Source organism: Protopterus annectens, chromosome 1.part1 (assembly GCF_019279795.1).
Source record: "Protopterus annectens isolate FY-2018-M chromosome 1.part1, PAN1.0, whole genome shotgun sequence".
Taxonomy (NCBI): domain Eukaryota; kingdom Metazoa; phylum Chordata; order Ceratodontiformes; family Protopteridae; genus Protopterus; species Protopterus annectens.
In genome coordinates, this window is record NC_056726.1 from 56,065,343 (window position 1) to 56,092,870 (window position 27,528).

A 27,528-nucleotide genomic window follows, 5' to 3' on the forward strand; every position below is an offset into this window, starting at 1 on the left:
AGTAATACAGCAGTTGATAGTGCCCAAAGCCTTCCATCTGGCAGTTCTAGCCATACCACATGACATTCCATTTGCAGCTCATATGGGCATAAAGCATACCAAAAGACATATTATACAGAATTTTTATTGGCCTGGGATTGCAAAGGGTGTAACAGGGTACTGTAGGACCTATGAGCAGTGCCAAATGGTAGGCAAGGCAGGTGACAAGGTCAAATCTCTGATGAGGCCTCTGCCTGTGATTGAGGAGCCATCTCCGAGGGGCAGCTATGGATATTGTGGTGCCTGTGAGTACCCCATGTTCCACAGGGAAGAGGTATATACTGATGGTAGTAGATTATGCTACTAGATACCCTGAAGCGGTGGCTCTCTCCTCCATTGAGGCAGAGAAGATGCCAATTGTTTTGTTAGAGATTTTCAGCAGGGTAGGTTTCCTGAGAGAAATACTGACTGACAGAGGTGCCAATTTCATGTCAGACCTGCTGGCTTGTTGGTGGAAGCATTGTGTGGTGAAGTACCTAAAGACCATTCCCTGTCATCCACAGACTAATGGTCTTGTGGAGAGGTTAAACACTACACTAAAGACTATGCTACAGGCATTTGCAGACCAGTTTAAGAGAGAGAGTGGGACAACTATTTACACTGTCTATTGTTTGCATACAGAGAGAGTACCCCAGGAATCCACAGGTTTTTCACCCTTTGAGTTGCTGTATGGGCATAGGGTGAAGGGGGCCTTTAGATTTGATTCATGATGAGGGAGAGGGAGAGTGTGAATCCCACAAGAAGTCTGTTGTGGCATATGTCCTAAACCTCAGGACAAGACTTAGGGAGCTCATGGGCTTGGCCCAGGAGAACCTGGCAGGAGCACAACAGCAGAAAAAGTTCTGGTATGACAGGAATGCTTGAGCTCAAGAGTATGCTGCGGGACAGCAGGTTATGGTGCTCATTCCTGTCAGACAGAGTAAGCTGCAGGTAGTTTAAGAGGGACTCTTCAAAGTGGTAAGGAAAGTCAGTGACGTCAATTATATGGTAAACCTGATATGCAGGAGGCAGGGACATAACCTGTACTATGTTAACATGAATAAGCCTCAGCATGTCAGGAAGGTCCTGGGCAGACTGCAAAGGGCAGGGTTGACCATCAAGCTCAGTAAGTGTAAGGTGGGTATGGCAGAGGTCTTTACCTGGGACAAAGAGTGGGAAGTGGGAAGATTAGGCCAGAACCTGTCACAGTGGAAGCTATTCAGGCGTGGCCTGCCCCTGTTACCAAAATGCAGGTGGGGGCATTCTTGGGGACGGTGGGGTGCTACAGAAAGTTAATTCCCAATTATAGTACAATAGCTGCTCCCCTCACAAACTTGACAAAGAAAAACAGACCAGATAAGGTAGTGTGGACCCCAGCCTGTAAGCAGGCATTCCAAAAGCTAAAAGAGGCTTTGGGAGGGCCCCCTGTCCTAGCCAGTCCAGATTTCTGCAATGCCAGTGCAAATAGATTCTCAAGACAGGGTATAGGTTAATGTGTTCTCAGACAGGCCCCATTTCTCTCAAGCAACATTTTCCAGGGTCACTTGAAAAAAATAGCTTGAGTCTTCAAGGAGGAAAGATGTGAGGTATTGCCATCTATGCCAAGTATAGGGGGGCAGTGTGTGGTATGCACCAGCGTGGTTGGCTGGAGTTTTTTAAATAATTTTCTGTGATTTGACTGTCACACTGACTTGTACAGATACTTATGTTAAAATGTATCAACAGTGTTGTTATAATTGATTAAATGTTTGTTTAAATAAAGAATTCTATAATTTTCAAATACTGAAACAGATCTTACAAAAGCTCTGAGTGTGATCTGTACCAGAGTCAGGTGATCAAATGTCATGTCATTCTATAACCAGCACTGAGTGGATGGAACCCACAGATCAGCTTGTTTTGTTTTGTTTTATTTGGAACCTGATATAAAAATCTGACAATTATCACAGTTCAGTTGTAATCAGTTAGTGGGGAAACTCATCACTTTGCCTTGTGGAAATAAGCAACTCAGCATCTAATTGTGCCTTGCTGTGTTAAATAAGTTAGACAGGGAACAGTTCCTTAGACAGTAAGGAATTACAGTAAGATTAAGCAAGTATTGTTTTTCTGCATCTGCTTGAATCTGTCCAAATGTGTTATTTTTATTTCTCCTTGATTGAAGCTGTGATGTTTATTGCATTTAAATATTTAATATTCTCATGTTTTCTATGTTATTTATTGTTAAATATTTTATACCTTTTATTGTGGCTGGTCTATTAGAGATTACTTTTAACATCTTGAGAGTGCTTGTGCTTATTCTAGTGATGCCTTGGCCACTCCACCAAGCCTTGCTGCTTGGGTTACATTCTACCATTTATGTTAGTATTGATTTTACTCAGAATGGATACCTGTATAAGAGCCTGTGTGTGTGTGTGTGTGTGTGTGTGTGTGTGTGTGTGTGTGTGTGTGTGTGTGTGTGTGTGTGTGTATATGTATGCCCCCCCATTTAATACATCTGGTGGCTAGAGGTACTCAGGCTCAAACCCTGTACCTCGGGTAAAAAGAGCCTAAAGTCACTAGCCACCACCACTTGTGAGCTTTATCCAGTTTTTTTTGTGCTGAGAGTTTGAGAGCTGTGGTGAGAAGTGAGACATGAATTCACTAAATGATAGCCATTAAGTTTCAGTCTTCCTGTTTTTCAGGAAGCTGCTGATTTGGCATAGTAGTATGTTGCTCTGACTGCAGTGCATAGGGTCCTGGGTTCAAGACTTGCTAGTGAAATGCATGGTGGTAACACAACATTTGATTCTAGCAACTTTACAAAATTATACAAGTAATGCTTATAATGTGTCCCTGGTAAGTCCCTAGCCAGCACCACTTGTGAGCTTTGAACAGGTTTTTTGTGTTAAGAGTTGAGAGCTATGGTGAGAAGTGAGAACTGAATTTGTATTCCCCCATTATTAGCTTTGTTTGTCCAGGTTTTTTGTACTAAGAGGTTGAGACCTATGGATAGAAGTGAGAACTGAATTTGTATTCCCCCATTATTGGCTTTGTCCAGGTTTTTTGTGATAAGAGGTTGAGAGCTATGGTGAGAAGTGAGAAATGAATTCACTAAATGATAGCCATTAAGTTTCAGTCATCCTATTTTCCAGGAAGCTGCTGATTTGGCGTAGTGGTATGTTGCTCTGATTGTAGTGAATAGGGTCCTGGGTTCAAGATTTGCCAGTGAAATGCATGGTGGTAAAACAACATTTTATTCTAGCACCTTTACAAACAATGTTTAAAATGTGTCCCTAGTTTTTGACCTTTTGTCCCCCCCCCAAAAATGAAATTGAAAATAAGTGCGAGAAGCTGTGCAAGATGCCTATGCCTTACACTACTGTCATTCTATTTATAGTGTGGGTGTGGAAGTAGATTTTTATGATGGAAATGTTCTGAATTGGGCAGTTTTGTCATTATTGGTTCTTACATTTTGTTTCATTGTCTACATTGCAGCCTACTGGAAAAATGTTCAAACAAATTTAAAATGCACTCTAACAAGTGTGTTGTATTATACAAGGAATATAATTAAAGTCAGGAAGGTGTATCAAAGAAAAGAACACATGTATGTTTCTTGTTTTGTGTGCAAGGGGCCAATGATTTGGAAACAGCCCAAAGGTAATCTTTATCCACCACTGGCTAGATGCATTTTTTTTTGGATGTGGTGTGGGTTTCAGTGCTGTTTCAATGAATGTGAGTTTCATGGGCAGAGAAGTTTTAATGCCAAGTCTATTTTCATTGTGAGACAGTATTGCTTTGTTTAGCAGATGTCTATTAGTGTTTGTGCATTGTTGTGCTATGAAGTGTAAAAATAAAATCCAGATAATCATTGTAGAAGTAAAGCAGTATGCACACATTAGTATTTATGGTAAATGGGGCAAAATAGTCAAGTAATGGAACATTGGAATGGCAGCAAGGGGGACTGTGGTGCCATATTTTGGTTGTTTGTTCTTCAGTTTGCGTTTGAAAGTTGGTATCTCACAATTCCATTGGCATGGGTGGGGTTACTTAATTATGTATGCAAATTAGATGTTAATCAGCGTACAGATTTGTATCTATTTTTCATGGGCCTTGTCCAGATTTTTGATGTTTCCAGGTTGAGAGATATGCTCCCACTGTGCTAGATGGAAAATCCATTGACCCCTTAATGTAAAAACAACTGCTTGCCAAAGTGCAAAAATACACTACTTTATCCAGCAAAGAGCTAGATAATGAATTCAGAGCAAGTAAATCAGTAGAACAGACAATAAGAGGCAAAATCACTTTTTCAGTACAAGCACAAGGAAAGGCAAATAAATAATTCAAGATGTTAACAGCAGTGTAGAAAGGGAACATCTTACTAAGATCAATTTACAGTAGGATGGGCAGCTTAAAATGACCAGGTTTAAAAAGCAGATCAAGGAAGGGGTGCATGGTTAGGAAAACTAGCAGTGCTTTAGTTTATGCAGGCTTGAAATTTTTCAGAAAAAGACAAAGACCCAGAAATTCACTGTGTATTTAAGTATCACTCAAGACAATTTAACCAATGTTCAAGGGAAGGCAGGAGGTGAGCAATTTATACAATGTTGGAGTAAATAATTGTTAAAAAAGAAAGAAAACATATATGCAAAGTATAAGAAATAAATATGACAAATGTTACTATTTTGTTTTCTTTTCTAGTAATGTCGATATGTCGTAAGTAACTAATGTAGTTACATTGCTATTTGTCTTCTACAGTAACTGACTGCTGCTGTGTAAGAAAGATGGAAGATTTGTATATACATACAACCACAGTGGGTTTGTTTGTGTGTTTCTGTCTGTGTGTGTACACGCGCGCCTGAGTGATCGGTCAGTAGAGGTGGTTGAAAAGTAGTGATTGATCAGGGTTTGCTGTTAATGTATTCAGAAGCTTACAGTATGTGTGCATATGCATGTGTATCTGTTGTGTGTGTGTGTGTGCATATGTGTTCATGCATGTGCGTGTATGTGTGGTGAAAACAGTGAACTCTCATAACTTTTATTTTATTCTTTAGGTTCAAGGTGCAGGTTTTCTAGCTTGGAAGGAAGTTACATCACTTTTCAATAAAGATGATGAAAAACAGTTACTGACAGATGGTAAAACTTCAAAACCAAGGGGGTAAGTACACTTCAGAAATTCAGTGCAAACACCTCTGTGTACATGTCAAGACCTATTCTTTTTGTGTTCATCAACAGTGTCATTGTGGTTAAGTTTGACAAAATGTTGTAGTTTATTCAAGTGTAATGCAAGAAATGATAGGGTCATAATTTCAAAGGATCAAGGCCTTACTGGGAGGTTGTCAGGGAGTTTGCTTCCTGCAACTTTGGACTCATTGTCCATCTTGGATTTAAATTCAGAAAAACTGCTTGGAGAGGTAAGGGTAATTATATTCCACACCTTACTAGGCATGGAATTGAAAGAAGTTGATGATGACCTCAGCATAGGATGATTAGGTATTAAAAAGCTTGCAATAATTTCTTGTCTCTGTAGTATTGTCATTGAATGCAAAGTCATAAAGTACTGTGCTCTCAACATCTTCAATTATTCTGCAAGTGTTTAGCAAGTTTCCTTTGACAAGTCTGAATACAACTTTAGATTCTGAATTCATTGGAGTAACTTAATATCTTGATTCCACAAAATGTATTTTTATAGTATCTTTGTATATTCTACTAGCCCTTTCTCATTAGAGGAGTGAATAGAAAATTAACTTTTGTAACTTATTACTAGTATAAATAAAAACCTACAGAAGGGAATCAGAATCTGGACTTTAGGCTGTTTTTAGTAATATAGAAACAGCACTAATTAATACTGCTGGTGTTATGACAGAAAGTTTCTGTAGTACCAAGGACTGTGTTTGTTAGCAATAAAAATTAAGTATATGTATATTTCTGTAGAAGCCTGGGGAGAAAAACTCCTGAAATAAAAGAACATAAAATACATATACATAGCTGAAAATTGACATTATATTACAATATACTGCAAATACAGAGATTAATACAAATGTTAATACTCATGCATAGCAATACATACGTACCATCATTAAAGCAAGATAATATCATATAGCATTGAAATGTGTTGATATAAGTTTGAGAGTTTATTACTCACTCATAAAAGAAATGTCAGAGTCGAGCAATTCAAACAGTGGATAAGGAGGAAGGGAGGAGAGAGTGAGAAAAAAGTATTTGTTAGAGGTAAATAGTGGGGTGGATATGGGAGGCGGGAGAAATAATGAGTAAAATCAAGATTTAAGAGTAATGGAAATAAGAGTATGATAAATAAAACAGGGAAAAGGAGAGAGAGGATGCATATAGGTATTAAAGAAAAAGATGTACACTACATACCAAAACAAGTAAAATGGTCAATAGGGTAAGAGCATTGCTGAATTGTTGATAGTTAACCATTGTGTTAAATTTGTAGTCATCTGAAAATTTAGAATGACTCTGGTTGTACTAGTAATTGACGTAATTGAAGCCATGAATATATTGAATAGGAAGGAATTTAACATGGATCCCTGAGGGACATCATATTTGATTGGTTTTGTAGAAAGAACCTCTGTATAATATGAAGAGAAGAACCCAATGATTCAAAAATGCCATGTCCGCAATTACTCCTATGCCAGCACTGTTTACAGCATGCATGTGCTGAGCCCTGATGCTCATTAACAATGCATGCAGCCAGAGCATTGTGAGCAATGATCAGCTCCTTGCCATGACCGTAGTAGGAGCCTGCAGGACGATTTTTGTTAGATCAACCTGCAACCATAATAACGCTTGAGTATGAAATGTTAAGTGAGGTCAGATGACATCGCACGCCATCAGGCATAGCAACTGTGCCATCTTGCAGATGCACATTTTAAATAGCTGTGGCAACCCCTAAAGTAGTTTCAGTAGTCTGCTCCAACTGAACACTGACATATGCCAGATTTCAAATATAAAGCAGTTGCAGCTCTGTTGCATGGCATTTTAATGTCTCATCATTCTGTCATCTTGCTTTGCCTCAGTATCATACACAGCACCCTATTATACAGTCATTACCGTATAGCACAGCTGACCATATTATTTGTCCTTGCCACACTGTGTAGCTGTTTTTTTCTAAATTGCACGTACCATCCATTTGCCACATGTCACACAGATTTGCTTACTGCAATGAGGCAAAGTTTTCTGCATCCAGACCAATGTTCTGTCAGAGATTATTTTCACTCTGGTTTGCAGTTAAAAAAATAGGATGCAGTGTAATGATCCCATGGGAGGTTCCCTGATCATTTACAACACTGGAGTAAGATTCAGTTAGATTGGTTTGACATGATCTGCTTTGGTGAAGCCATGTTGTTGATAGAGATCAAATGTTGTTGTCTTTCGGCTTTTCCCAGTTAGGGGTCTCCACAGCGGAACTCCGGTCCGCTAATGATTGGCAGTAGATTTTCATGAACGGCGAGGTGCCAGCTCGACGTTCAACCTTCAATGAAGGCATGCCCATATACGCATGTCTTTCGAACGCCCACCCAACCACGGGGAGGACATGCAAACTCCACACACAAGGCACTCCCCGCACTCCAGCCGAGAATCGAACGGGAGAACCTCTTGCTGTGAGGCAACAACGCTACCGCTGCACCACCGCAGAATGTTGATAGAGATCAAATATTTTGAAAAAAAAATATCCAGCAAGCATTTTAAAAAAACACACTTGAAACATTTTCATGTTATTAACATAAGACTTGCATGTCTGAAATTAGATTTTTTTTTTTTTGTTCCAACATTTATATACATTACTATCCTAGCTTATTTCCAGCTGAAAGAAGCATATCAAACTGCCTTAAGAAGTTTGTAAATAAAGTGAAATTTCATTTTGACAGTCTTCAGTTTTATTAGTTTAATTGGATTTCAGATTTGTATTTAAAGTAAAGATGCATGCAAACACTTTTTTATGTGAAAAGGAAAGTTTATTTTGTGCATTTAAAAATGATCTTTAACACAGGAATTCACAATTCTAATCTATAAGACTGCCTTAAAAGAGAAGAATATTTATAAAATATTAATTATCTTTTTTGCCCTGGTTAAATTTTACTTTCCTGCCCATTGCTTTCACTGGACAATGTTCTATTTTATTTTTTTTTTAAATGGCTTTGAAATATCTTAGATCTTGTAAAATATTACCAAAACTTAAAAAGCAATTTGCAGTATCTGTGGCAGTTAGTATATGTAGTTGAATAGTTATTACACTTGCATTTGATGCTGAAAGAAAGACTTTGGGCTGTATTCCCACTTTCCACACAAGATGCTTGGAGTCATTTTCCAGTTCTGACAGTACAGTGTAGCGTAAGTGGGAAACTACATGACTGAGTGTGCCATCCTTCAGATAAGATGTTAAAGTAAGGTTCTGTCAGCTGAGTTGGTAGTAGTTGAAGTAAATGCAAAATAATCTCACAGTACTTGCCAGAAATAAATGGGGTTTCCTTTTCTGAATGCATATTTTCATCTCCGATAATTTCAACTCAGCTTTCTTTCTGCCACTGCTGTAATCTCATGTTATTCAGCACTTTCTTAATTCCTATTCCACTTCATTTTATATAACTGTCTCACCTCTCATTCCAGATGAGTCATAAATCTGAAACTAATATTTTGTCTAATTTATCTTTCCCTTTTTCAGTTTCACTTTGTCCCATATAACACGGTATTTTCGATAATATGTTCTAAGCGTTCCTTTCTAAATATTCCAGATACTCTTTCTCCAAAAACCCTTTAACCTCTTATAGTCCTTAAATACATGCATAACTTTCTTCACCATGCAGTCATATTTCATGCATAATCTCTCATATGTTCATAGGTAAGTACTAGGCTAGCTGCCCTTGCAGGCCATTTTAAATCTAGCCAGTTTCCCTTTTTATGCTCAAATTAACCTATCCCGTTTAGTTGGAGATTGGCCTTACCTATCCCATGGTTGAAAACTATACATTACCCCTAATGAAAATAACTGGAATCATACCGTAGATAGTTTGAGGTGAACCAAGTATGGAGCATAGCATTTAGGAGCTGCAACTGTCCATTAGTAGTACAGGGGCAGTCCTGGGTTAGATTTTTCTGTTTCCAATGGATAGATCCAGGTAGCGCTTGAATATGGACAAAGATGAACTTTGTTTTATGTTAGTGGGGAGTCTATTCAAGAGTAGTGGCATCCTCTGTGCGTTGTATCTGAACTTGCAAACCATTCTGTTGATGTTTCAGAAAAGGTTTAGATGTTTAGACAGAGTGTTTCTGATGCCAGTTGATGTGCTGATGTATAGCAAATTCATAAGTATTGGGTCAGAGGGTGCCAGACACTGGTCACCGCATAGCAATCTGTAAGATACTGAGTATAGTGACAGGCCTTTGAGTCTATCCATGTAGGGCATGTTGTTTAGGCTTCTAGTAAGGTATCTCTGTAGGTGGTCCAGTTGTTGCATGTGCCTGGATAGATATATGACAAAGGGGGCATTATATTCAATGCTGGGCCTAAAGGGGGCAGTGACATCCACAGATCTAGACACAATCCCTTTGTTTATTAGCTGTGCAATATAGAAGGGCTTTATTATTAAAACAGTGGACACGTGTTGGTCAAAACTTGAGTCATTTGATTCAGTGACTGCTTCTAGCTTGCAGTCTTCAAACGTAAGTCAGTTAGAGCCCTTTGGTATTGGCTTTTACTTCAGAAAGGTAGATGTGAAACAGAAGAGGTGCCATCATTTGTCTGTTTATAGTTTATCTCACCTTTAACAGGTAATTTATTCAGAGATAGTCTCCTTAATAAGTCTGCGACTCGGTATACCTCAGTTGCCTATGTATATCCTCTTTTGTCTCTGCTCACCCTTTCCTGTACATCTTTTAGAATAAAATGTCCCTCGTTTTCTGATGTCGTTCCTTTCTTTGAAGCCCACTGTGAACCATCCCTATTATCCAAACTGATGTCTTTCTTCTTAATGTGCTCACATCATTCCCTACCGTACACATTCTAAAAAGGCTATTTGCTTTTATAATTAGTTTGACAACTAAATCATTTTCTGCATTGTATAATGGATACCTAGGGATGCCAAATGTATTACTGGATTTAACAATCCAAGTTGTACCATGTTAAGCTCATTATAAACAGTTGTAGTGCTAGTTGTCTTTTAACAGCGTTTAACTGTGATCCAAAAATGTCCTGAGCTGTACCGTATTCCAGTGGCATGTGTACTCTTCCCAAATAACTTAGTAACTTTGGCAGAACTATTCACCAAATATTCTTCTTAAATGACACCCTAAAACAATTGAACATCTTTGTCACCTCTCTTACTGCCTGCATCCTATCTTCCCACTTTTGATTTACTGTTTTTGTCTCCCAAAACAAGCTTCCAGCATTTTTCTTCATATTCACTGAGATGTATTCTCCCTACTTGGACTTTTTCACTTAGTGCTTTGCCTTTAGCTTTATTTATCTGTAGCCTCAAACATTCCAGTTTTTCTTCCATTACAAGCAGAATCTTCTTCATTCGTGTCATGTTAACTCCTAACAGAACCAAGTCCTGTATCACAATTTTACAGTTTAGCTCTGTACTTCATATCTTGCTTCTTCAGACGTTTCCCCTTTTCTATAACTCCATTCATTATCACAGTGGAAATAACCCCATTCAGGAGACATCCATGCCTTAGACCTCTGTCATAACTATACCATTACTTAATCACTTATTCACCTTGTTTCCAGAATGTATATACCTTGGTCAAGTGGACTGTCTCCTTCTATTCCATTCTCCTCTTAACATTTCCACAGCTGTTAAGGATTAGCTTTATTGATTTTTTTTTGAGATTACAAGCTACCATATTGTCCATTCCATTCTCTTTAATGAGTCTATCCAGTTCCTTTTTTATACTTACTAACATTTCTTTAATCTGTCTCCCCTTCATTCCACGTATTCCATACCCAATTACCCATTCAAAATTCCAGAATTGTTTTTTTCCAGAATCTTAATTTAGTCTGTGTTACATAGAGCTATTGTTCTCCAACTGGCCAATTCTCATCTGTCTTTTATTTCATTATCAGTTTCAAGGCAACCTGTTCCATTCCTTTATCTCATGTACCCTTTTAAAACAAATCTTTTAGCAAATTAACTAAGTAGTTTCTCTTATCATTCTAGATGAACCAAGTATTTTCTCTTATCATTCATCCTTTTATAAAACCAATACAGTATACCAATCCCACCCAACAATGTTTTCTTATCTACCTTTTTCAGTACTTCCTTCAGTTCATGTTCTGCTATTTTCATACGTTAACACCTTATTTTATTCTTTAGTCAAACTCGACCTCCCTGCCCTGAGTAGCTGCTACCTCTCATCTTTCATATATTTTCTTAGTGTAAAGTTCCTCTGATTCCATAGTATTTGCTTTTTCCTTCTCTTAACCCATCTCTCATCTTTTATTTCTTTAATTATAAGTTCTTCATCTCATGCATTTGTTGACAAAAAAGGTGTATCGGCTCATCCTATTCATTCAATCTGTCCGGTGTGATATATGGGTCATCAAGACCGCTTGTCTGGTCTGAACCAACATCAGTGCTCCAACCTCAAAGCCATTAAGAATTATCCCTCCCATAAAATTCATTTATTCCCTGATTTGCCCCAGATCTTGCTTTGCACCAGATCTTGCTTGCCTCCTTTGCAACCAGAAGCATTTTGCAGTGCAGCTAAGTGTTCCACTTCTTCTTTTCTAACTTTAAACATATATGTTGTTCTCAAACTAGTTGCTGTTTGTCAGATAGTATTTTTTAGAGCCCTAAAGGCTGTGTAGTGCTTTTCCTTAGGAAAATTTGTGGTTTATAAGATCCCCTTTCTCTTTAGTGGTCCCACCTTTCTTAGATACTTCCCCCTTTAAGACTTCTCAGAGTTCTACATTTGTGGATTTTTGAGGAGGTTTTTTCCATCATAGTGTTTGTAGTTTTGTGTTAGCATGTGTACTTACTTATAGATCGACATTATTAGAGTAGTGTTAGTTAACTAGGGTAGTAAGTCTCTTTTCTGTGTGTGTAATTTCTGTTTTGGACATATAATTGGTATGGGCCTTGAGCTAGCAACCTGAGCCCATAAAACTTGTACCTGTTACAGAAACAACGAATACTGAAAAGTGCTCATTGCCTGATATACCACATAGTGCGTTAACAGGAAAGAGAGGGAGACGTAATTGGTATAGTGACTGCCAGTATTGCTTCTGCTTCTCATGGATAAGAAAACAAGTTTAAAAAATGCTTCATGTGTGTGTAAGAACCCACCACAGGATATTCACAACCAGTATGCCATCTACTTGGGTGTCCCCCATTTATTGGTAGATTGCAAAATTTGTAAGGGCTTCGACCCTAGGGCATTAACTGACAGGAGAAAGTGATACTCAGGCCTGCCTCCCTCCTGATGTGGAGGTTATCAAGAGTAAAAAGTACACTGAGACGCAGCCTCAGGCTAAAGAATCCGATCCAAAAAAGGCACCTGTAAATCTCACATCTTCAGCTTTGTCTCAGAAGTAGCATAGGCTAGTGGAATCCTCTGAGCATATGCCGACTTGCACTCCTCCTCTGGATCCAATGTCCTTGGAGCCTATTATCTTGCACAACTCCCCTAGGAAAGATTTGCCAATAGGCAGATATGAAAAGCACCCCTACTCCAGACCTTCATTGGTGCTTTCTAACAGATCCTTCAGGTCATACAGGAGCACTTCTGAAGCAGACTTGGACCACTTGATGCAGAAGTTCTTAAGGAAACAGATTGAGATGGGGAGTCATTCTGTCCACTTTGCCTCCAAAGGTGATCTGATCCACCCATTTTGTCCCATTGTGGTTCTTTCAGTGGTCCTCTCCTCAACTCCGTTCCCTTTGTACCCACTCTTACCCCAAAGGACCTGTGTCCACATTGCAGATTCCTTTTATACTTTTGGCTCCAGGGTAAATTAATCCAACTCTATTTGCGCCGGTGTCATAGCAGAGACAGTCTTGGACAGAGGAATCGACTTGATGACTTATATGCTGGCTTTGGATCTGACATTGGCTCCATTGCCCCTGTCTTGGTGTTCGGCTCTCAACCCTTCAGTTCCTGTCCTCTCATCAAAGCCATTCAGTCTCATGATCATGGAGCCACTTCATAGGGTCAGCATTGATCTGAGTGTGCTCATGTTATTGAACTGAGGTAGGATCAGCTTTTCAGGTGCTGGCAGGATGATTGGTTCTCCTACTAAGCCTTAACACAGGTTCCTTCAGGCACAGTTCCATCCCAAGGTGCTCTCTCTCTCTCTCTCTCTCTCTCTGTATCTTTATCTCTCTCTCTCTCTCTCTGTCTATCTTGTCTACTTCTCATCAAGCAACAACAGGTCAGAGCTGGACCATGTGCCTCAATCCACCTGCTCAGCAGCAGTTTAAATTGTCTGAGTAGTCAGACAACTCATCCCCTGACATTCCAAAAAGGACAGTCTACAAAAGGAAGCATCTGGTTTCCCCTTTGGAATCTCGTACTACAGATTCCACTCGGGGGATAGACAAGGTTCCATGCAATCCATTCCAGATGATTTCTCTTTTGGCAATATTTTAAAGTTAATAAGCCAGAGGGGTGTTTAGCCCATTGACCCCCCCCCCCCACAGAATGAGATGTTTCTGTTTGAGGCTTATGGATGACACCATCTACATCCTAGGTTGTTCCTCCACAAGCAGATTAATTGACCTCACTGTTAAGAGGTCATGCCAACTGTGAAGCATTTCCCAGAAAAGCAGGTAGTGGTCCAAAACCCTGACCATAGACTCCATTATTGTGGCAACAGCTGCAAAAGAGAGCTCTCCAGAGACTCCTATTCCATTCACACACCCAATAAGGAGTCCAGGCAATGGGTGGAGTAGAGAAGCAAGTGTATGTTTATGGCACCATCCCACTGTGGGCTCTGAACTATGCCACACTCATGAACAGGTTTCAGAGGGTTCTAGCTCAACAAGATACATCTACTCTGAAGACCCCTCATACAGCAGGCACTAGTAAGCAGTATAAGACAACATTAACTTCAGGATCCAACTTAAGCAACCTCTTCATGAACCTGATGCATAATGTGGATGGAGTGGCTAGTGCAGTCAGGATGGCCATTGCAATGAAACGCAACATATGGCTGTGCCTGTGCAATTTTGTGGATAACTTCAAGGCGTCTTTCCCTCCCTTTCATGGGTCACCCGTTTTTGGTCCCTCAGTTAAGGAAAGAATGCAGAAGTGTGAAAAAGAGGTTAAGACTTGTCATCAGAGTAATGTTCAAAGCCCCTCAGCGATCGTATACTAAAAACCAAAAAGTGCCTCAGTCTCAGTGCTTCATAAATTATAAGTATCAGCAGTTTAATTTGACAGAGATGACCACAGTAGACTCAGCCCCTTTAATGGACATCAACCCAGAGGTAGAGCAGGTCCAAAAAACAGGAGTACTGCTGTCTTTTTTATTCACAAGCAATATCCCTGACGGTCTGTCCAACTGCTTTGGCATTTGGGGGACATGTCTACCTCCCTCCATCCATCTACATGGCAGGCTATTTTGCAGGACAAAAGGATAACGGGGATAATATTCAGAGGATGTTACATTCCCTTTTTCCTAACTCCACCCCAACCAACCAGACCATTTCTGGATGTTTCACCCAATCTTGCAAAAGCAACTCAAAGTGACATAAATTCTCTTCTCGACAGAAGAGCCATCAAAGAGGCTCCACCAGATCAGACAGGATCAGGCTTCTATTCAAAGTTCTTTTTGGCTCCCAAGAAAACTGAGGACCTCAAGCCAGTCTTGTAGCTAAGCCTTCTAAACCGATACATTTGAAAGACCCACTTCAGAATGGTCACAGTGTAGTCGGTTCTAGCATGTCTCAGGACAGGTGACTAGATGTACTTCATAGATCTCTGTAACACCTACCTTCACATAAAGATTGAGCAGGAGTCGAGGAGGTATTTTGAACTTCCACATGGGAGCCAACCATTATCAGTTCAGGGTCCTGCCATATGGATTCACCACAGCCTGTGGAGTTTTTACCAAATGCAGCCCACATACGACTCATGGGAAGATTTTTTCTTTCCTGGTCAATAGGGTCCTAGCTGCCCCCTTGATGGAATCCGTTCTCAAAGCAAGGAACTACGTCTTCAGTTTTTGTGTCTAACTATGTGTAACAGTCTTCAGAAATTCTGCCTAGTACCCACTCAGATTCTCACATATATAGGATGCAAACTAGACACTACACAATCCATAGTTTCTCTACCACAGGAAAGACCGCAGACATTGAGAGTATCCATCCAGTCATTTCTTTTCTGCAGTGCTCCTTCTGCAACCTTAGTTCTGAGAGTCTTAGGTTTCATGGCTTCTTCAATTCTAATAGTTTACCTTACTTGCTTTCAGATGAGAATTTTACAGTGGCTCCTTCAGGCTTAGCAGTCTCAACACTTGCATCCCATGTCCAAAAGCATAGTCATCATGGATCCTTTCAGATATCATCTTGGATGTTGGGTAGTTTCATCACTGTTTTCCACAAGGAAACCCTATGTAACCATAAACTCAGCAGTGGTGACTGTGGAGATCATCTGTCTGGGGTGGAGGGGCCATTATGAGGGGAGGATAGTCCAGGATCAGTTGTAAGGCATAGATGTCAGTTCACACATAAATATCTTGGAGTTTGAGGTGGCCCTCCTTGCATTGCAGGAACTTCAAGACCACGCAACCTCAGGGTGTGATCACCTTCCAAACAGACAGTATGATAGTTTGTTACATCAACAAGCAAGGGGGAACCAGATTGTACCCAGTATGTTGGGAACCAATGACGGTTTGGCAGTGGGCCCTCACACTCCTTTACTGTGGCAGCACACATTCCTGGAGTTTCATATTGCTTGGTGGACAGGCTTAGCAGGACTCAGTTCACACTTTGACTGGCACCTCAAGCCATTGATACCCAGTCAGATACTTCATCACTGGGGCACCTCTTCACCTCTCCACATAACACAAAGTGCAGCAGGTTCTTTGCCTTAATTTCCCCCTTTGAGATGCTCACCAAGGTACACACTGTTTCAGTAATGTCCTCGGGGCTTCTTTATGGTTACTCTTCCCTCCCACTAATTCCTAAGTTCCTGCAGAAAGCAATGAGATGCAAAGCAACAGTCATAGCTCCCTTCTGGCCCATACAAATCTTGTTTCTCCTGCTGAAGCCACTCCTACGTAAGATCCTTGGCTTCTGGATCTCTTTCTAGATATAATCACGCACCCCTCCTGGAAGTCTCACTCATACATTACAAATCTAAAATTAACTGCTTGGTTTCTCCAATTCCAGTAATGGCCAAAGATCATTCTCTCAAAAAACACTTTTGTGCAGAAAAATAAACGATCGTTTATTAAGCGCTTTCAATTATAAAAAGTCATCAGAACAAAATACTGCATCACATGCAATCAAATTTAAATCAAATGTATGCACCCACGTGACCAATTAATTGTTGATCCCTCCCCTTTCCCTCCTTTAAGTACATGTCTTAAAGTCTCTGTTTCTTTCCCAGAAGTAGTACACATGCAAAATATATCACTGCAAATGGAAGTGATCTGTCCTCTGAGCAGACTATCAAAACTTTTTCGGCATCAGTTTTTGATACCTCCATTTCTTGGAGTTTGTCTTTCATTACAGCTCTACCAACACTACCATCAAGGTCTAACTAGCAGCGATCTCCAATTTCCATGTAGGCCTCAGAGATCATTCTCTGGCCTCACACTAGGGTTGTACACCATTGCTAAAAGGGATTTTTTACTCAGACCTCCTATCAAAAATGCACTGCCTCCTTAGGATCTAAATCTGGTGCTGGAAGCCCTAACTAAATCTCCCTTTTAGCCTGTTTCCTCCACTCAGCTGAAATTCCTGACTTGGAAAACTGTTTTCCTAGTGGCTGTTAACATCAACCTCGAGAATTTCAGACCTTCAAGACTTATCTTCATCCATGCCTTACATCCTTTTTCACAAAAATAGATTCCCTCTCAGAAACAGCCCCTCCTTTATTCTAGAGGTAGCTGCAGAAAACAAATTATCTAAACTACTGCATTTTCATGCTTTTTTTCCCAACTATTCAAACAGAAGAGAATGTATTCTGTATGCTGTGGATGTTCGACTGTTGTGCGTCTATGTTCACAGAACCAAATCCTTCAGGAAAGATTTACAACTGTTTATTTTTTTTTGCCACAGTAAACTGGGACAGAAAGTGTCTACAATCACTGACTCTCTCAAAATGGCTGTCAGATTGTATCGCCTTAGTTTGCATCAGCTAGAACAAGCCATTGCCAGGTAAACTGAAGGTACACTCCACGAGACCTGTGACCACCTCTGTAGCCTTCTTCAAGTCCTCTTCTACAAGTGGTATCTGTGATACTGTTATGTGGTCATCCATGCATTCTTTTATTAGTTATTACAAGCTGGGGTGCTTCTCCAGCACCCAAGCTTCCTTTGTTGCCACTTTCTTAAAAGGTCTCATGCGTCAGGCCACCCAGGAAATCTTGTAGCTGAGGATTCTGATCCATATGTCAGATTAGATGGCCTGAATGAATAGGATACAAAAGTTATATACTTAACCATAACACTAAATCCTTTCATTCATGTCTATTGATAAGAGAACCCTCCCTCCATCTCCCTTCCGATGTCGTTCAAGGATGCATCTGCAGTCCTTACAAATGGGTTGTCCTGTCGTCAGGCAGCCCTTCGGTCGGCCGGATTCCAAAGTCTGGGTCTGGCCTCGGCTGGTGTCGCACTTCACCCGACGTCATAGCTGCAGTTCTTCGGGTATAAAGGCATCAGCCGATGCCATTTTCCTCAGTCTTTCTTGCCGCGTGGCGCCCGAAGCAGAAGCTGTTCGCAAGTGCCGGTCAGTCAGAACCAGAGATTACTACTACCGAATACTTCTACTACTACCAAAGACTTCTAAAAAGCTAAGTACCCCATTGGGGACTCTTTCTTGCCTCAGCCGATGTCAGAAAAAGTGAATAACTGTTTAAATTGTGGGAAACAAATACCTCATAAAGATTTCCACTCTTACTGCTTACCTTGCTTAGGCCCAGACCACGACGTAGCAGCTTGTCTAGCCTGTGCTTCTTTCAACCGACGAACGCTTAGACGTCGGTCTGAATTTGCTGAAGAGTTTTTCGGCTCTGCTTTTGCTTACATTATGCCGTCTGATACTCCGACTACGCAAATTTCTAAAAAACGCAAGGAAAAGGACCGACACTCGCGGTCCGCGGTTTCGGCCAAAACCACGGTTAAGCCAACCGCGAGTGTCTCGGTTTCGGCTGAAACAGAGTCCACGGTTCTTCCTTCAGCCGAAAACTTGCCACTTACCGAGGCCTCATCCAGCTTGGCTGAATCTGCTACTGAAATCCCACCTGCTCCTGCAGGTTCTCAGGATTTATCAGATACTATCCCTTTGGATGTTTCTACCCCTGCACGTGGAGCTGCTAGGCCTCCTGCATCCATGTCGATTAAGGCCTTTGCCAGGGCTAAAGCAGCAAAAACTACCAAAACTGTGCCTACTAAGACCCCCTCTCACAGGCCCAGTTCTAGTTCACAAATGCTTAGTCTAGCAGAGGATCTCATTTCTTTGATCCGGGGATCTCAACCACATCCAGGCAGGGCCTCTCACCCACCTCCAGAGAAGAGGACTAGAGTAGAGCCCCCTGAGCCAGTTTCTTCAGATGGCTCCTCTGATGAATCAGATAATACAGACCCTCCAGAGGCCCCTTTTTCTCCTTATGAGGACTCTGATGCAGAAGAGTCCATTCCTTCTGCCTCTCCGCCTGAGGAATTTTCTTTTGGGGAAACCTTGCATGTTATGAGGGAACAATTTCAATGGCAGGGCCAGGATTTTTCAGACTCTAGGAAAAGGCTTAGAACCTTTTTACATTTGCCACAGCATAGGCCTTTAGCCATTCCTCCAGTACTTACTGTTGTGGATGATGCTTTTAATGATGCTTGTACTGCTCCTGACTCTCTTCCTCCGGCCCCTGCTAAGCCCGATAGGTACTACAGGGTTCCGGACACTCATTATCATTTGTATAAGGCCCCTTTTGCAGATCCCGAAACTATATCCCAGGGACCCAAGGCTGTAGCAGCTACCTCTACCAAAAACCCCCTCCCCTCTGAAAGGGAATCCAGGTCCTTAGAGAGATGGGGTAAAAAAGTTTACACTTCTGCTACTCTTTCAGCTAGGGCCTTGAACTGTCAATTCCACATGATCCAGTATCAGGAATTTATGTTAGACCAGTTAACTAAAAAGCTGTCCTCAGATGAACCATTAGACAAAAAATCTGTTCAGGAAATGGTACATAACATTCAGCAGGTCAGTAATCATTCCTTAAAATGTGGCTATGATGCACTGGAGGCTTCCTTTAGATCAGCCATGACTGGCACAGTGATCAGAAGACATGCATGGTTAAAAGAGCAGGCCTTACCAGACCATGTCAAATCAAAGCTACTAGATGCTCCCATGGACAAGATCAATTTGTTTGGCTCTCCTGCACAACAGGTACTGAAGAAGATGGAAGAGAAAGCAAAATCTGTCCAGACAGTCAAAGATTTCTTACAGGTCCAACCTCCAAGATTTAGCAGGAACTGGCCCTCCAAGAATTGGTCCTTTCCAGACACCTCCAGAGCTCAGAGAGGCAGGAATAGGTGCTCAAGAGGCAGAGGTCAATCCAGAGGTGCCTACAGGGGACGTCAGTGGCAGGCTAACAACCAGCGAGGTACAGCCACAGATACAGCCACCACCACTACTACAGGACAATCACAGTGACTTGGCTCTGGCACCACCTACCAGGGAACAACTAGAAGCACCCTTAGGCGGGAAGCTAACCTTATTTTCCGTAAACTGGCATTACATCACAGGAGACAAGTGGATTTTGCAGACAATAGATCAAGGTTACAGGTTTCACTTCCATACTCTACCAAGGAAGACAGGAATGCCAAACCTACCTCCAAATCAAAAGACAGAAGCTTTAAAACAAATAACTCACTTACTAAGGATGAGAGCTGTAAAACAAGTACCATCTATCGAGCAAGGCCAAGGATTTTACTCCAGGCTGTTCCTGGTACCAAGAAAAGAAAACCAGTGGAGACCTATTCTCGACCTGTCCGCTTTAAACACATACCTCATTGTCCCAAAATTCAAAATGCTGACCCTACAGCAGCTTCTTCCCATGTTGGGCAAGGAGTCTTGGCTGGTAACTCTAGATCTCAAGGAGGCATACCTGCACGTCCCCATACGACCAAATTGCAGAAGATACCTCAGATTTCTTGCAGGATCAGAGCATTATCAATTCTCAGCATTGCCCTTTGGCTTGTCTACTGCGCCCAGAGTGTTCACGAAATGCCTGGCATCAGTAATTGCTCATTGCAGGCTTCAGGGAATCCAAATCTACCCTTACCTGGACGACTGCCTGTTACAAGCGGACAACAAAAACAAGCTAGCAGAAGACTTGAAAAGAGTCATTTATCTACTGCAAGCCCTAGGATACACAGTCAATACAAAAAAGTCAAGGCTGTTTCCATCCCAAAGGATAACCTTTTTGGGTGCAGAGCTGGACACATCAAAACAAATGGCATTCCTAACAGTAGAAAACCAGGAGCAACTCCCTCTCTACTTCTTGGCATTAACAAAGCAGAACCGGCTAACAGCAAGAAAAGTCCTGCAAGCCTTGGGTTTCATGGCATCCTGCATAATATTGGTTCCACATGCCAGACTGCATATGAGAAAGCTACAGTGGTACCTAAGGAATTTATGGTCTCAGCACAAGCACAGCCTAGAAACCCAAATTCCAATAATCCCATGCCTGAAGCAAGAATTCCAATGGTGGGCTCAGGCCTGTCAATCAAACAAAGGACTGCCCTTCCACAGCACTCAACCAAGCCAGACCATCACAACGGACGCCTCAGACCTCGGTTGGGGGGCCCACATGCTGGACAAGTGCGTACAAGGCTTATGGACTCAAGACCAGCTGCACCTACACATAAATCAAAAGGAAATGCTGGCAGTAAAACTGGCAATTCAGACATTCAGACCATTTCTTCAACAAGGTCAACTGTTGATAAGGACAGACAACACCACAGTTATGTGGTACATCAACAAACAGGGAGGCACACATTCGTACCCTCTATGCCGGATGGCAATGGACCTCTGGAATGTGGCCCTGAGCTACAACATTCAGTTACAAGCAATTTTTGTACCAGGAAAAGAAAACATTCTAGCAGACGTACTAAGCAGAACTACCACGGATGCCCACGAATGGATGCTGCATCCGGATATCTTCAAAACCATTACAAGAAAATGGGGACTACCAGAAATAGACTTATTTGCATCCCCACGCAATCACCAACTGAAGAAATTCTGCACAAGGACGTACCACCCACTTGCTTGGAAAGTGGACTCCCTATCTTTCAGTTGGAAAAACCTGACAGCATATGCATTCCCACCACTTCCTTTGATGCACAAGGTGCTATTGAAGATCAAGAGGACCGTCCAAGGATCATTCTGATAGCTCCAGACTGGCCAAGGCAACATTGGTACCCATTACTGAGGAGCATGTCTCGGGAACAAATATGGCCTCTACCCCTAGTTCCCTTACTGTTAACACAGAACAACTACAACACCCTGCATCCAAACCTGAAAACACTGCAGCTGACTGCCTGGAACATTGCATAAGACCAAATAACCCAAATTTATCCCAAAGGGTTAAGGACATCATCTTGGAGGCTCGCAGACCCTCAACAAGGAAAAATTATTCAGCAAAATGGAAAAGATATCACATTTGGAGTACTGCAAAAGGAGAAAATGTGTCACTGGTAAACATAGCCAACATCCTGGAATACTTGGCAGAGCTCTTCCACAACGGCCTGTCCTATTCTTCCATTAAGATTCATGCATCAGCTATTTCAGCAGAATACGACTTGGATCCTCCAGTCTTCTCACATCCTCTGCTCAGGCAGTTTCTGAGAGGAATTAAAAATGTAAAACCACCTAGGAAGCCACCATTGCCAGCATGGGACTTGAACTTTGTGCTAGAAAAATTGACACTCCCTCCTTTCGAACCAGCAGCAACAGCAGAATTACAATACTTATCATGGAAAACTGCTTTCCTGCTTGCAATCACTTCAGCAAGAAGGGTATCTGAGCTACAGGCATTAATGGCAGTACAGCCCTTCCTGATCTTCCATCAAGATAGAGTGTCCATGAGAACAAATCCTACTTTTATGCCAAAGGTGGTCTCCAGAGTATCTTTAAATCAGGCTATCCACCTACCTACATTTTTCCCCAACCCACAGAATAGGGGAGAAAGACTGTTGCATACCTTGGATGTACATAGACAATTACGCTACTACCTGGACAGGACCAAGGGCAATAGAAAAACTGACCAGCTACTGGTAGCATATGCAACAGGAATGGAAGGAAAAGCAATTTCAAAACAGACAATCTCTAAGTGGATAGGAAATTGCATTAGATTTTGTTACTCCTACCATGGAAAGAAAACTCCAGAAAACATCAGGCCTCACTCTACAAGGGCTACAGCCACTACTACAGCTTTTCTACGAGGAGTGGCTACCAAAGACATTTTAGAGGCTGCTACTTGGAGCTCCATGCATACATTTGCCAAGCATTATAATTTACCTTTATACTCCAGATCCCGAGCAGGTTTTGCCACTGCTGTTTTGCAAGGGATCTTAACTACACCATAATCTTATTCTCCTCCTCCCCCAGTTTGGCTATGGTATTCTACCCATTTGTAAGGACTGCAGATGCATCCTTGAAGGACATAGTACAGTTTTGTACCTACCATAAATGTAGATGTCCGATAGGCATGCATCTGTAGTCAGGATTACCCACCCTCCTTCCCCTCTGTGGTACTCCTAGGGTATTTGCCCATCTTGTAGCTAGCTGGGGGAATTATGGTGTATTTGTTTGTATATATGTACATACATGCTTATTTTTTGTTTGCTCTCTACTATTTGGAACCATTTGCATTTATCCAAATTTAGCCTTCCTAGAGGGCACCTGGCATCCGGGGCAAGAAACACTGAGGAAAATGGCGTCGGCTGATGCCTTTATACCCGAAGAACTGCAGCTATGACGTCGGGTGAAGTGCGACACCAGCCGAGGCCAGACCCAGAGTTTGGAATCCGGCCGACCGAAGGGCTGCCTGACGACAGGACAACCCATTTGTAAGGACTGCAGATGCATGCCTATCGGACATCTACATTTATGGTAGGTACAAAACTGTACTTTCTCTTACAAGACCTGAAGGATAGTTTGATTCCCTAAAGAATGTGGTTTCCTATCAGCATCTCACAGCTAGCTCTTGGGCATCAACAGAGATCTGAGGAAAACTGGAGCACAGATGCATTAAGGGAGGGCAATTATTAAGGGGCCCAAGGCTGGAGCACACTGATATTACCAGGTCAGATCCAACAAGCGTCCATGTTATATCAGATGTTATGCATAGTACCTTTCTGGCCGCTCAAACCATGGTTACCTCCCTTCCACTGGGGTGGGCAAGTCAGTTCTGTCCACTCACCCAACATCTCCTACCAGCTGCATCCATTAAGTGCCCAAGCTGCTAATCAAAGACCTGTTGTCTGGGTCACAGGCCAGGACACGGCTTTATCCTTGTATGCCATGGAGTCAGTCCCTTGGATATAAGTCGATCACTGATTTTATGGATAATGTTCTTATTAGAGTATTTAATTCCCTTGGAAAATAAGAATATAAAGAAGGGTGGTCTTGGTATTAATGAGAAAAGTTTTAGCTAAGGGACCACTCATGTTAAGTCTTTCTGTGTTTAACATGTTTCTTCAGAGTACATGGTGTAAACCTAAATAAAATGCTATTGGCTTGAGTTAGAAGTGTATTGTTAAACTTCCCATGGTTTCTTTTTATGAAGTTTTTTTTCATTTTTTTTTATTCCACCAACAGGATTTATTATGATTGAAAGTGTTACTGTTTATTGATGGTGTATGTTGTGTAATCAGGGAATGTAGTCCATTATAAACACACTCCAGTGATTCACTGTGTCACACTAATGTAAATCCTTAAGTCAGTCCCAGTGTCTTACGTGCATCTCTCTATTTATATATATGGGTCTACTGCTCTACATCGAAAATACACTTCTTCAAAATAGAGCAGTAGACCCTACACGTCAGCGAAAGTCCACTTAAATGAAAGTGCACTTTCGCTGAAGTCTAGTACCCCGGGCTGCCCAAAAAAAAAATATAAAAAACAATAAAACATGTTTTTAAAGGGGGGCAAGCACCCCTGCACCCCCATGTGGGGGGCTGTGCCCCCCACACCCCCCTACTTAAATATACCAACTCCAAGATCACACTACAGCGGGGAAAAGGGAATATTCCCATTCCACGCTGTAGTGTGACTGCCAAAGTCAATGTTCAAAGTTTCACTACTTCAAACAAGTGGACTCAGTGAAGTGGGGTTCGAAGTAGTGAAACTTTGAACATATTGACAGATCCCATAGATATATATATATATATATATATATATATATATATATATATATATATATATATATATATATAAAACTATAAAGCAAACTTCACATTACTTAAGACCGAGGTGGGAAGTTTCAAAGCCCCCATACTAAAGGATAACGCTGCCCAAGCTGCAAAATCCTTTACTAATGCACTCTATGGGCACCTACAAGAATGCATGGATCATGCTATCCCAAACAAAACCAAGACTCACTCTTCCAAGAAAAGGAAACCAGTTTGGTGGACCCCTGCCATAAACAAGCTATACAATAGAAGGAGGAAACTAGTACAGAAAAGAGTAAAATCCCAAGAAGGGAAGACATCCCTGATCAGTATCAGCAAGAAACTATGTTCCCTCATAAAATCATCCAAGGCTAGCTTTGAAAGAAAAATTGCCATGGACTCCAAAGATAACCACAAGGCATTCTTTAGCTATGTCTAGAATCTAAGTGGGATTTCTCAGAGCTGCTCAGAGTTAGTGCAGAATCTCACAAAATACACTGAACCGACCGATATAGCCAACACCCTGGCAGACAGGTTCAGTGCATACTTCACCCCCAAAAGGGCCCATAACTATACCAGAAGAATGTAGTGCCCCTGAAATCACAGACACTCAGGTTAAAACAGCCCTCTGCAAAGCCAAAAACACAGCATCAATGGGACTGGACGGTGTCCCAGGCTGCATCCTACATGAGCTCAAAGATGAACTAACCCCTCACCTAAACACACTGTTTAAACTCAGCCTCTCCACAGGTTACGTGCCCACAGAGTGGCGCACAGCAACGGTTATTCCACTCCACAAAGGTGGAGCCACAACGGACCCCAGGAACTATCGCCCTATAAGCCCGAGTAGCTTGGTCTTCAAAGCTATGGAGCGCATCATCATGGATCTCATTAACAGAGACATAGGAAACCTCCAAACACTGGACCTTACCCAGTTCGGCTTTGTTAAGGGCAGATCATGTCTCCTAAACCTGGTGGACTTCTTTGAGACAATTACCAAGGCTGTAGACGAGGGAAAGGTGGTCCACACAGCTTACCTAGACCTCGCAAAGGCCTTCAACACCATTCCCCACTCAGGTATTATAGATAAGCTCACCAGCCTGAACATAAACCCCTACATCACGAGATGGGTTGCCAAATGGCTCACGGACAGAACCCACATGGTAAGAGTTGCGGGAGCTAGGTCCGACTCTAAACCAGTTACAAATGGCATTCCCCAGGGCTCAGTCCTACGACCCCTCCTGTTTGGCATATACTTCTCAGAGGTACAGGCAAGCACAGGAGGACTATGGCTGACCAAGTTCGCAGATGACTGCAAACTAGGGGCTGTAATTGACTCTCCGGCTGACACAAACATCCTCCAAAAGGGTCTCACTGAGACAGATACCTGGTGTCAAAACCATGGCCTCACGCTATATGCCAAAAAGTGCATAGTCATCCCCTTTGAAAAAAACAAAGTACCCACAAACTACCACATAGGTGGTAGCCCCCTAAATACGGAAGACGTAATTAGGGATCTGGGGACCCAAGTAGATAGTAACCTCTCCTTTGATAATCGCATTGCCAAACTGGTTAGAAAATCCTTCTATGTGGCCCACCTAATCACAAAAGGGTTTGCATCCAGATCGAAAGATGCCATTGGGCCCCTCTACGCATCACTCATCAGACCCATCATAGAGTACAATGTCCCATTTGGGATGTACCTTACAAGACACCTGCAACAACTGGAAAAACCACAGAAGTACCTCACCAAGAGGATCACACGCCTCAAGCAGATGCCATATGCAGCTCGAGTGAAGAAACTCCTATCTGTACTCTGTTGCATACCGCCTACTCAGAGGTGATCTCTGCCTGACGTACAAGGCCATGTCCAACCCAGAATTGATAGACATGCTCCACCTAAAGAAAACCATATCCCCTCAAGCCACACGCTCCAGGGATCTAATTCTCACCACAGCAATATATAGGACATGCTGGAGGGATAGAGTCCTGTCCCAGAGACTTCCCATGCTCTGGAACAAGATTCTAATCTATATTAGCAGAGCTCCTCGCTAACCCTCTTCAAGAGAAACCTTGACGAGTGGATGGGAAGTACCTCAGGAATCACTTCAATGGCTCTGCTGGACAGAGGTACAGGGAACTAATCTAAGGGGGCAGCGAAAGCCAACACATTCCAGCTAGGCTTATAAATGCCTTTGGGCAGATAGCCTAGTACCTACCTATATATATATCTCTATATATATCTCTATCTATATATCTATATATCTATATATATATATATATATATATATATTTATATATATATATATATATATATATATATATATATATATATATATATATATATATATATATATATATATATATATATATAGGTGTATGTATATATATATATATATATATATATATATATATATATATATATATATATATATATATATATATATATATATATATATATATACATATATATATATATATATATATATATATATATATATATATAAAAATTAACCTTGTAGAACTTTATAAGTACCTCTTCAGACAATAACATTTTTATAGCCATGGAGATTAACATAGGATACCATGATGGCCAAATGACATTAGGGAGTAGATTCGCTTAATACAAAACCAGCAAACTCTGAGGTGTTGAAAACTGTTAATTACTTTATGATCTCCACAAATGGGGAAAAAAACTTTTCAAAAGGAATTGTAGTGGAATTCAAAATTTTATAATCTAAACTTCTAGAAAATATCTATTTAACATTTGTAAAGTTTAACATCCCCATAAGTATAACTTTTGATTTTTCCTAACAACTCCTGAAGATGGGCCCAAACATATTGTCCTAAAGGGAAAAAATGCTGTTCAGATAGAGTGTAGCAAGGAGCTGTAATGGTTCATTACCATAAACCTGATAGAATCTCATCATAGTTACAGTTTAGTATTAGA

At 41.3% G+C, this 27,528-nt stretch overlaps 1 protein-coding gene across 6 annotated transcripts in view; it reads left to right on the plus strand.

The window, feature by feature from the left end:
• LOC122803862 (testis development related protein) overlaps positions 1-27,528 on the plus strand; it is a 1,047,168-nt gene that overhangs the window by 970,622 nt on the left and 49,018 nt on the right. For all 6 annotated transcript variants that reach the window (XM_044073551.1, XM_044073572.1, XM_044073558.1 and 3 more), the window contains one exon: positions 5,046-5,149. In XM_044073551.1, the coding sequence (XP_043929486.1) occupies positions 5,046-5,149 (104 nt within the window). The remainder of the gene's footprint in view (positions 1-5,045; positions 5,150-27,528) is intronic.